The 12,582-nt window shown below is 36.9% G+C and overlaps 1 protein-coding gene across 1 annotated transcript in view; it reads left to right on the top strand.

Annotated features, from left to right (window-relative positions):
- LSAMP (limbic system associated membrane protein) overlaps positions 1-12,582 on the top strand; it is a 658,124-nt gene that overhangs the window by 415,889 nt on the left and 229,653 nt on the right. The window contains exon 3 of the mRNA XM_045902916.3: positions 4,059-4,184. Within this exon, the coding sequence (XP_045758872.1) occupies positions 4,059-4,184 (126 nt within the window). The remainder of the gene's footprint in view (positions 1-4,058; positions 4,185-12,582) is intronic.

The raw sequence follows: 12,582 nt of genomic DNA, 5'->3' as shown, positions 1-12,582 counted from the left end.
CCACAGCAATCAGACAACAAAAAGAAAGAAAAGGCATCCAAATCAGCAAAGAAGAAGTCAAACTCTCACTGTTTGCAGATGATATGATACTTTATGTGGAAAACGCCAAAGACTCCACCCCAAAACTGCTAGAACTCATACAGGAATTCAGTAAAGTGGCAGGATATAAAATCAATGCACAGAAGTCAGTGGCATTCCTATACACCAACAACAAGACAGAAGAAAGAGAAATTAAGGAGTCGATCCCATTTACAATTGCACCCCAAACCATCAGATACCTAAGAATAAATCTAACCAAAGAGGCAAAGGATCTGTACTCAGAAAACTATAAAAGACTCATGAAAGAAATTGAGGAAGACACAAAGAAATGGAAAAACGTTCCATGCTCATGGATTGGAAGAACAAATATTGTGAAGATGTCAATGCTACCTAGAGCAATCTACACATTCAATGCAATCCCTATCAAAATACCATCCACTTTTTTCAAAGAAATGGAACAAATAATCCTAAAATTTGTATGGAACCAGAAAAGACCCCAAATAGCCAGAGGAATGTTGAAAAAGAAAAGCAAAGCTGGTGACATCACAATTCCAGACTTCCAGCTCTATTACAAAGCTGTAATCATCAAGACAGTATGGTACTGGCACAAAAACAGACACATAAATCAATGGAACAGAATAGAGAGCCCAGAAATGGACCCTCAACTCTATGGTCAACTAATCTTTGACAAAGCAGGAAAGAATGTCCAACGGAAAAAAGACAGTCTCTTCAACAAATGGTTTTGGGAAAATTGGACAGCCACATGCAGAAGAATGAAACTGGACCATTTCCTTACACCACACACAAAAATAGACTCCAAATGGTTGAAAGACCTAAATGTGAGACAGGAGTCCATCAAAATCCTAAAAGAGAACACAGGCAGCAACCTCTTCGACCTCAGCCGCAGCAACTTCTTCCTAGAAACATCTCCAAAGGCAAGGGAAGCAAGGGCAAAAATGAACTATTGGGACTTCATCAAGATAAAAAGCTTTTGCACAGCAAAAGAAACAGTCAACAAAACCGAAAGACAACTGACAGAATGGGAGAAGATATTTGCAAATGACACATCAGATTAAGGGCTAGTATCCAAAATCTATAAAGAACTTACCAAACTCAACACCGAAAGAACAAGGAATCCAATCAAGAAATGGGCAGAAGACATGAACAGACATTTTTCCAAAGAAGACATCCAAATGGCCAACAGACACATGAAAAAGTGCTCAACAACACTCGGCATCAGGGAAATCCAAATCAAAACCTCAATGAGACACCACCTCACACCAGTCAGAATGGCTAAAATTAACAAGTCAGGAAATGACAGATGTTGGCAGGGATGAGGACAAAGGGGAACCCTCCTACACTGTTGGTGGGAATGCAAGGTGGTGCAGCCACTCTGGAAAATAGTATGGAGGTTCCTCAAAAAGTTGAAAATAGAGCTACCATATGACCCAGCAATTGCACTACTGGGTATTTACCCCAAAGATACAAATGTAGGGATCCAAAGGGGTACGTGCACGGTGATGTTTATAGCAGCAATGTCCACAATAGCCAAACTGTGGAAACAGCCAAGATGTCCCTCGACAGATGAATGGAGAAAGAAGAAGTGGTATATATATACAATGGAATATTATGCAGCCATCAAAAGGAATGAGACCTTGCCATTTGCAATGACGTGGGTGGAACTGGAGGGTGTTATGCTGAGCGAAATAAGTCAATCAGAGAAAGACATGTATCATATGACCTCACTGATATGAGGAATTCTTAATCTCAGGAAACAAACTGAGGGTTGCTGGAGTGGTGGGGGGTGGGAGGGATGGGGTGGCTGGGTGATAGACATTGGGGAGGGTATGTGCTATGGTGACCGCTGTGAATTGTGCAAGACTGTTGAATCTCAGATCTGTACCTCTGAAACAAATAATGCAATATATGTTAAGAAAAAAAAAGAAGAAGATAGCAGGAGGGGAACAATGAAGGGGGGAAATCATAGGGGAGATGAACCATGAGAGACAATGGACTCTGAGAAACAAACTGAGGGTTCTAGAGGGGAGGGGGTTCAGAGGATGGGTTATCCTGGTGATGGGTATTGGGAAGGGCATGTTCTGCATGGAGCACTGGGTGTTATGCACAAACAATGAATCATGGAACACTACATCAAAAACTAATGATGTAATGTATGGTGATTAATATAACAATAAATAATTTTAAAAAAGGGAAATAGAAGCCCTATAGATAGATACTGCTAAATAACAGGAATCAACTATATTCCATATCTGCCACTGGGTTTGATTTAGAATTTCTGGTTTCTACCCACCAGCCTGTAAGATGTCATTGTAAGAGAGATGCTAAGGTCAAGAGTCCTCCTCCCACTTCCTCCTTCCTCCACTCTGACCTGGTCGGTTGTCCAAGTACCATTTGTGTCTCCTAACAGAGATTTGCAGGAATCATATGGTTGTCAGACAGCTGTCTCTACAGGCAGAAAATATTTCTGTTTTATTCGTCACTACAGGGCAGGAAGAGTGAGAAAAAATGAGTCTTATTATTGAACTCCTTTATGCTGTCTTGTTCTCCTCTCTCCCCATGACACATACTTGCTCAGGAATAGTATAAGCAACTAAGATTTAAGAAAAAAAAAAAAAAAAGGAAAATCACAGTCAAACCATAAATGCTGCTATTTGTAATCAGTGTATAACCTCTGTGATGAAATTTGTGAGTAATTCACTTTCCACTTAAGCCTACCAATATGAGATCTAATGTTGCCGCCCTGAACACTAATGAAGGAAGTCAGACGGCAGAACAGCTAGCCCTCAGGGACTCATTTCTCACACCACCAAAAAGTAATTTCCTTCATTTTCAGCCATCTGGTAGCCTGGATTGTGAAGATGAAGCTTCATTTAAGTATTGCTTAAGAGTGTGGGCCCTGGAGTCTTCTTGGATTCAAATCTGTTTTCTGCTTCTCACCTTGCTCCATCCATACCTCAGTTTCCCACCTATAAATAAAATCCTCATAGGATATCATTTCTTTATTATAAGGAGTTACTGATATAATACTTATAAAGTACTCTACATAGGATCTTACATATAGTAAGTGCCTAAAGTTAGCCATTATTAAATTGTTAATAATAGTGGCAGTGAGGGGCACCTGGGTGGCTCCAGTAGGTTAAGTGGCCAACTCTTGGTTTCGTCTCAAGTCACGATCTCAGGGTCATGAGATTGAGTCCCACAGGGGGGTTCCTCCTCAACAGGAAGTCTGCTTGAGATTCTCTCTCCTTCTCCCTCTTCCCCCCACCCCTCCCCCTGCTCACACACTCACTCCCTCTCTCTCAAATAAATATAAAATCTTTAAAAAAATAATAGTGGTGGTTAAAGTATTAGGAGTAATAGTATTATTTTTGTGATGTCTGTGACATAGGTCTTATTAATTCAGTTTTTAAGCTCTAAAGTGTATCATCTAGTCTGTCACATAGCAAGGTGATATTTAGAGCCTTTCTATTAGGATTTACAGATGGTAGCCTTATGTGGCTAGATTATAAGTAAACAGGTATTACCACATCTTAAGAACACAATTATTCAACTCATACTAAATAACAGTGTTTTTCTTTTCCTGGCATTTGGAGGAAAGATTGGACTGTATTCCTTTTATATACATAAGAAAATAAATATAGATACCATGTAGTGATAAGAAAAATGTATTAATATATATAACTCTGAATGCTCTCTAATATCCAGATAAGGTCTATCCTAATGAGAAAAGAGCTAAGACATTTTCATTATACTCCTCTGTGAAATTCCTACACTACTTGGTCATAGAGGAGAGATTCTCTTTATAGTAAGACCATGCTTTTTATCTGCCAAGTCTGTAAGGAGGTCCTAAGCAGTCTGGCTTCTTAATACAAAACTTCAAATGGTTTAAGTCACAAAAGAATTTAGCTAAGATTTGCTATTTCCAGTGACATGGACCAATGCTGCAAAGCTGGTTTTATGGGCATGGTTACATATTCCATTTGCTTTTGTCTTTACAGTTCCACCAAAGATCTCCAACATCTCTTCGGATGTCACTGTGAATGAGGGCAGCAATGTAACCCTGGTCTGCATGGCCAATGGCCGTCCTGAACCTGTGATCACCTGGAGACACCTTACGCCAACTGGTAAGCAACCACCTAGTCTTCAAAATACCACACATCATTTAAGATATCTTCATGCTTTTGGATCAGAAAGGCAAACCTGTATCTGGTTATTAAAACACTAATACAATTGCAACTTAGGACTTACCTTGGTTCTCCCTGGTCTTTGCTAATATGTTCATCTCTATAAAGTCTACAACCAGTTCTTATTTCATTTTCAAATAGAACATCACCTCAAGGCAACAAATACAGAAGAATTAAATGCATTAAATGACCTAGTATTATGTCTAAAATGTATGCCAGTTTTGTGCTTGAGTGTCCTGGAGTAGTGTTTTGTATGAATTAAATTTACCTAGTTCTTTGTATTTTTTTTTTTGTTTGGTTTGCTTTGCTTTTTAACTACAGTTTCCTAATATGTAGCACCTTGTGAAGAAACCTTTCAGGAATAATACAAAATTGTTAGTGACTTCTGATGGCCTTGGTATCTGGGTCTGTGGAGGGTCATCAGGCATGGACTAAGCTGCATGAGCTCATGATGGGTCCCTAGCTATTGATACAAATTAATTACAAGTCAGAAAATCCTTTACCAGGAATGTCTTCTGCATCCTCCCTTCCCCCTTCTCAGCACCGCCACCATAACTGAATTCTCAGGCCCTGCTGCTTTTTGAACTTCACTTAAATATTGTTATCAAATTACTTGGGTTGACTGCCTACATGCTCTCCTGCTCTACAGATTATATTTTCTTATAAGCAACACCATGCTTTTACAAATGGCATAGTCTTTGTAGAATAAGGCCCGCTATGGGGCGCCTGGGTGGCTCAGTCGTTAAGCATCTGCCTTCGGCTCAGGTCATGATCCCAGGGTCCTGGGATCGAGCCCCGCATTAGGCTCCCTGCTCCGCGGGAAGCCTGCTTCTCCCTCTCCCACTCCTCCTGCTTGTGTTCCCTCTTTCGCTGTCTCTCTATCTGTCAGATAAATAAATAAAATCTTAAAAAAAAAAAAAAAAGAATAAGGCCCGCTATTTGATTTCTCAGAAAGAAAGGTTGTGGACCAATTATTCTTATAAAATGTCATTTATTTTGGTAGATAGCCCTCAATTTTTAATTGATTTATATATGATATTATCTTAAAATTGCCTTATAGAAGGATTTAGAGATTTGATTAACAATATAGTCATTTTGGAATGAACACCATACAAAATTGTTATGCAAAGTGAGACATATATGGAAGTTATCCTGGAGTATTTCTAAAAAGCCAAGGTAGCGTTTGCTTAAAAATCTTTAAAATCTGTATTTTATGGTTGAGAATAGGGGCCTTCATGTCATGTTAACTCTCAAATTAATTTTTCAGGTGAATTTGGACCAGCCTATAGAATGGTCTCTTATTTTGGCAGCTACTCTTATTAAAGGCTTCTATTTTCTTAAGAGAGTGTCTCTCAGAACCCATCCTAATTTTTAATGCATGCAACTTGTCATTTATTGACAATATATAAGAGCAATAAATGAGGCACTTATTTGGAAGATCAATCTCAAACTCATTTCCTCTCAGAGCCGTTTTATACTTCACATGGAAAAAAATTGCATATGGAAGATTGTCTGAAGTGTGAACCTCTGGATATCACACACCCTTCCCATGGGTTAAATTAAACATCCAGAGCACATTCTGCCTGGATGGAATTATATTATCCCCCAATCCCACACCTACTCCTTTCCAATGTAGAATTGTTTTTACTGAATGACTATTTGGTATAAAAGCTATTGGCCCATATTTAAAGATGTTATAAAAATATCCTTTAAAATCATTGCATTTACTATAATGTTTTGAGAGATTGTTAATTTTATTACAGTTTCCTTTTGAAAATACCTTTTGAGAAAATTCCTCTGTTTTCAGTATTTCTACTGCCCTTTTCTAAGCAATGGTTTGGTTTTTTATGAATGAACTCAGTGAATTTTTATAAATGATTATGACTCCATGGAATTCACTATTACCTTAGAGCCAAATTTATTGCCCATTTGTAAAAGAATGTAGGAAATCATATATAAAATACACGTTAATAAAATGGATTTTAAACATTTAAACTCTGTGTCATTTTATGGCATCAAATTCATATAGAGACTATGCTCTTGCTTTCCTCTTGTTTTCTTGCTATTATTTTTTATGTTGTCTCACCTTTTCTAATTAATTTAAGCATCTATATAAATATATTATTTATAATCTCATTTCTTTTGTGGAACAAGTGGTAGAGAGAAGAAGGGAAGAAGGAAGGAAGATAGATTATAGTCAATTTATAAACAAGGAATGAATTAAATTAATAAAAAGACTGTTCCTTTTGGTATACTACTAACTATTAAGTAGTTGGGTTTTTTTAATTTTTTATTATTTTTTTTTTCAGGGAGAAATGCTATTAATGACCTGTACCCAAAGATATATTCATTATCCTTTGGGTTCAGAAAAATAATAAGATAGAATCACAGTTTCAAGATTTTTCCAGGCTGGACCTAGGAGTTTAGATGTCCATAGCTAACTTTTTAATGATAATGAATATCTGATTTGAATTCTGAATAACCTGGTATCCATGGTGTTTTAAAGTCAACAAGAGACCGTATCTTCCAGAGTAAAGGTAGCATTTACATACTCAGAGAATGCCAGACACTTCAAAATCAACTTGAAAAATCAGTATACTCACAGGGATTTCTAATAGGAAGCCCAGGGGGTCAGCAAACTACAGTCTGTGGGCCAAATCCAGCCTGTCCCACTTTTGTACTGCCCACAAGCTAAAAGTGGTTCTTAAATGATTAAGTGGTTGGAAAAATCAAAGGAAGAATTTTATTTTTTGACATGCAAAAAATTTGATGTTCATATTTGAGTGTCCATAAATAAAGTTTTATTGAAACACACCCATACTTATTCATTTTTGTGTTGTCCATGGCTGCTTTTGTTCTAAAACAGGAGAGTTTAGTAAGTAGTTGCAACAAAGATGGCTTGGCTCACAAGACCTAAAATATTTTCTATCTGGCCCTTTAGAAAAGTTTACAGACCATTGCTCAAGACTATGGCTTGGGGCACAGATAAGGATTTTCTGCACTCATCTATGACCCCAGGAGGCTCTGGGGATATCTTCCATTAAGTTCCTAAATACATCTCAAGGGAAAGAACTTTATTCTTCTATAATCCTCTAGCTAGGCCCTCTCTGTGGGTCAAATTCTATTCTGTCACATGCAAAACTAGCTCCATGCTGCATTCACAAACTCAAGGGCAAACTCTAATTTGCCTTCCAAAAGGTATTAATTCCCAGGCCCATTCTTTCTTCTCTTTCGCATCTGACCTAAATAACCACCTGATCATAATCACATTCCTGGTAACAGGAGAGAAAATTTGCCTTTACTGTTCTATAAGGGAAACTAGGTTTATCGTGGAGGTTTTGTGGGGTTTTTTTGGTCTTACGTGGGTTTTTTCCCTTCTTTTCCAAATTTGGAAACAGGCAGTGATCCTTTTCAGTCTATAACATGAAATCTTTCTTGGAGGCACTCAAGGAGGAGACTCTGCTCCCTGTGTGACAGCAAAACTGCCTGCAACCCATGGCCATGTGAGCAAAAACACCCAGCTAGCTTTGTTCAATTATTAATTGTGCCTTCAACAGTATAGAGTGTGACTGCCTTGCAGAGGAAATGTACCTGTAATTAGCTTGACCCCACAGGGGCATGGAGTCATGAAAGGGGGAAGATTCTATGCAGGGTTCACACGTACCCGATTACCTGTTATTTGATGACAAGGGGGGAAAAAGGAAAGAGGGTGCAAGGTGTATTTTTATAAGAAGAATATTTACTATCTCTTAATTTGGTTTTTAAAAAAAAAATTGGTTGTGCCATTTTGTTTCTATTTTGACATTTGAAATTTATTTTTTCAAATATATTGCAAGAGTTTTTAAAGAGGAAAATTTTAATAATGGTAAATCTTTTCATATATACATAATCAAAACATACACCTGACTTAGGAGGAAAAGAGATTGATGAATTCCATGGTTGCTTTTCTTATATTTCTGATTTCTTAATTTTTCTCTTCTCTCCAGTTATTCTGTATAGTCAAAATGATATGTCACATATGTGGTTGTTAAATGTGACCTATTTTCTCCCTTAATTAAGTTAGACTTTCATAATCCTGTAACTCCCAGAGGGCAATTGCACCGTAACATGTATTTTCTATGGAGTGTTTGATCTTCCTTCTGTGAGCAATGCTGCTCCTATCTTCATTTAACTTTGTTTCTCCATCTTTCTTTTCACATGCCAGAGGAAGTCCCTTTCTCAAGTGTGCCTCACATAGTATCAGGATTGCCCAGGGTTACAGAAGGAGTTTCTATGCATCTTGTTTCTACAAAGGTTTTTTGCATCCTCAGTAGCTTTCTATACCTGAAAAACTCAGGCACACTGAGGACTTAGCCCTTTAGGCTGAGAACAACTTAGCAGGTGCTGTAAAATTCTCTTGTCCAAGGAAAAAGCTAGATTTGACATCAATATGAAATATAAAAATATCACTTGAGAACTATTTTGTGTTTTAATAGGGTAGGTGGGAAAACATTGTTCTGGAAGGAGCTAAGAGGACTGCTGGGCGTCTGGAATCCCATTTCTCATTGGATGTTGGGTTTTAATCATTTGGTCAGAGATTCCCTTTCAGTTCTTTTCCAAATTTGAATCCTTGCCTGATGATACTCTTGAATTCCATTAATGCTAAGGCCTATCTGTCTTACTTCTAATATTATAAATTAACCAATTATTAATATATGTAGCCTAGACTCGGCTCTCATGGGTTTGGGAAAAATACATAATTTTAAATGTAATTTCTTTAAGTTGATTTCCAGAGGTATGTGTTGCAGGTAACTAACATCAGCTATTGTTAGTTAGCATGTTAGAATCAGTATGACTTCATGTTCCACACAGAGAACATATGATCTGCAGTTCAAGTTTGAGGAAATTCTTTCTCTAGAGTTTTCTTGTATGGACCTTCCAGAAGGTTCTTTGAGTTAATCTTGGTCATATATGGATGTGGAAGAATCAAACTGGTGACTTTACAGGTAAATGCTCTTGACCATATGGTAATAATTTAAGCAAGAATAATGATTCAACCTGTTATGTTGATTGTTTTCATTTGTTTCTTGCATTTGAAAAAAATTCCATTTTCCTTTTACAAAAACCAGAAAAATAAATAAAAAATCTTGCTCTGTTTTCTTTTCAATATCTTACTTGAATGGGTTTTAAAATATGTCATCCACCAATACAGAATAATATTCAGATTAATCTTGATCTCCATCTCCCAGTTTGTTCTTTTGGCAAAAAGATATATATATATTCATAAATTCTCGCTTTGTTAAAGGACGAAATGAAAAGAAAGATAGACATGGTCCCTGCACAAATGGAGTTTATAGTTCAACAAGAAAGCAGAGCATTGAACTAAAATTGCATGAATAACCACTTAATTAGATTTATACAGCATAAAGAAAAATTATAGCATTCAATAAGACCATAAAACAGGGCCATATAGCAAAATCTGCAAGGCCAGCAAAGCTCCCCTGAGGGGAGCTTATGCTGAGACCTTAAGGATGAATATGACCTGGCCAAGAAAAAAAAGAGAGTGAAAAGTATCCTAGGCAGAGAAGAGAGCATTTTTAGGAATACAGGCAAGCATCTTTATGTGAAACCATGATGTTAGTGTTTTTTTTAATACTAACCTTTTATTCTTTAAGCACATATTATTTATTTTTATTTTTTAAAATATTCCTGTTTTCCCTTTCAAAGAGTGGAAAAAATAAAAAGTTATCTTGCTATATCTTCTTTTCAGTATCTTACTTGTGCATTCGTTTTAAATATACAAAGTAATATATACTAGTGTATACACCACAATACATACTGGGATATATACATGTTCCCAATGTAGCAGGCATATAGGCAGTTATTTATGTGTGTGAATATCTTAAATTTAAGTCAGAAACATAGTCTTTGCCTATACAGGTGATTCCATAATAACCTAATCAAGTAAATACAAATTCTTTTTTCAGTAGCCTTCTTTTTAAAACAATTGGGTAATTTAGATAATGAACACGATAAAATTTAACAACATGATCACTGGCCTCCAAACCTTAAAATCCTAGAGAGACTCACCATAACTGACACTGCAACCTTCAAGCCATGGGAAGAGCTCCACAACCTGTGTTGGACCACATGTTCCAAATGGTTGACCATATAAACCAAATGATAGTGTTGGACAAATGCTCTCCTGCCACCTTAGTACCCCACTCTTACCCTACCCAGATTTGTCATCAGATGCCCAGGGTACTCTTCCTGAAGAAAAATGAACCACCCAAGATGTGTCCCTGGGGTACTATTTTGGATTTGAGAGCTCCAGGACATTTTGGAAGCTTGGGTTAGGAAGGGACAATATAGCTTAATTACAAGCTTTGTCCATGACCTAGGAGAACAGAAATACAGAGTCCACATCTCTCAGAATCTCACCATTTCAAATATGTGTTGCCATTATTCCAAATAGTCTATATTTTACAATTTAACAGATATAAAGATAGAATTTGTTGAAAGTTATCATGAGAATTAAGGTAAAGTTCTTAATACAGTATTAGATAGTATTGATACTATTTTTATTTATTTTTATTATTAGTTATCCATATATCAGCTTTATATAGTGATAATTTGGGGGGAGACTGATAATTTGATTGAAAACAACCCAATGTCATCTTTATCCATCCCATACAACAACCAGGGAGATTTTTTAAATGCTCTCTCTCATCAAAACTAATCTTAGTATTTTATGTCTCAAATTATGTTACATTATATTGCATCAACGTACCCACTTGAGGTGTTCCTTTTTTCAAAAGGGCATGATGACAACATATTATTAGGGCAAGATTTTCTAGCATGCCTTATCAATGTGTTCATTCTCCTACGGGGCAGTCTCAGAGTCTGGCTGTTTAACAGCAAATACCTTATTTACTGTAGCTATATAGAACCTATAGGTTGTAAATTCCAATGCTTATTATTTTTTTTACAAAATTGGTGTTCTAGGCGATAATTAGACTATTACACCAAAAAAAAAAAAAAATGATCGGCAGTGTTCAGGAGCAAGCCATTGAACATAACAGAAGGGCTGCACAATAAAAACAAAACAAAAAGAAAGCGGTAAATTATAGAGCTTTTTTGGAGAAGCATATTAAAAAGGTCAAAGTAATCATAGAATTGTTGCAATGGACAGATATTAGTACAATGAAATTCATCAAGACAAGTGCAGGTTGGTTTACCTGAGAGCCAAACGAACTGCTATAGAAGAGGAGACAATAGGACTCACATTGTATTTGATAAGGCTTACTTATACAAGAAAAAGTCAGGCTAGGTTGTATAACTCTGTGAACCACCACAAATAACTTTGGAATCTTGACTGTGGATGTCAGCTAGGGTCTATCCTAAGATCCTTCAGGAGATGCCAGAGTAGGACTGATTTAGTCCTTGCTAAGATGGGCCATCCTGGGTCCCATGAATCAAGGCATTTACCCAAGGTGGTCAGAAGCAAGGGTTAGAGGACAAGTTCCAAGAGATTGTAAAGGGAGGAGATACAAATCGTCTAAGCCAGAAACTTGATAGTGATCCTAGCCTCTTTTGCTTCCTTTTCCCCATCAATAACTCATTTGATACATTGTCTTGATTCTACATCCTTACTGGCTATCAGTCTATTCCTCTTTCCCCATCGTCATGATGTTGGTACACCAACATTTTTCTCACCTGTATTTCAGTAGTTCTCCAGTTGAACCCCTTGCTACTAGGTATTTCCCTCTCCTACAAAAACACTATTTCTTAATATAAAATTGGTCAAACCCTGACTAATTTCCCAATTTTCCAATGCCTTTGGGATAAAGTTCAAACTACTTCATATGGCCTTAAAGCCCTTCATTCAACTTCTTCTCCTATGCATAAACCCCTAACCACTCAGCTTTATGCACTGAGTAAATTATACTACTTATATTTCAAGAATATGCCTTGTCCCCATGCTTTTGAGCCTTCACACATCCTGTTTTTTTGTCCTAAAACATGATTTCCATCTATATCATAATTTTGCCAACATAACTTCTTGCAAGATCTTCAAAATGACACTTCCTCCTAGAAGCCATACAATAGAACTAACAAAATTACGTTTTAATTATGTGTAATCTATAGATTATAAGACCTGTAAAAATGCAGAAACTATGTCCTACTCATATGGGTATTCTTAGCACATTGTACTCAACCAGTCAATCAATTAATTGAGTTATTTAGGTAAGGGCTTTTAAAAGGGTTGCTGGAGTGGTGGGGGGTGGGAGGGATGGGGTGCCTGGGTGATAGACATTGGGGAGGGTATGTGTTATGGTGAGCAGTGTGAATTGTGTAA

Source organism: Mirounga angustirostris, unplaced genomic scaffold (genome assembly GCF_029215605.1).
Source record: "Mirounga angustirostris isolate CCGP_5_RB_7025 unplaced genomic scaffold, mMirAng1.0.hap1 SCAF_1, whole genome shotgun sequence".
In the NCBI taxonomy this organism is placed as follows: domain Eukaryota; kingdom Metazoa; phylum Chordata; class Mammalia; order Carnivora; family Phocidae; genus Mirounga; species Mirounga angustirostris.
This window is presented reverse-complemented; position numbering and strand designations above follow the sequence as displayed.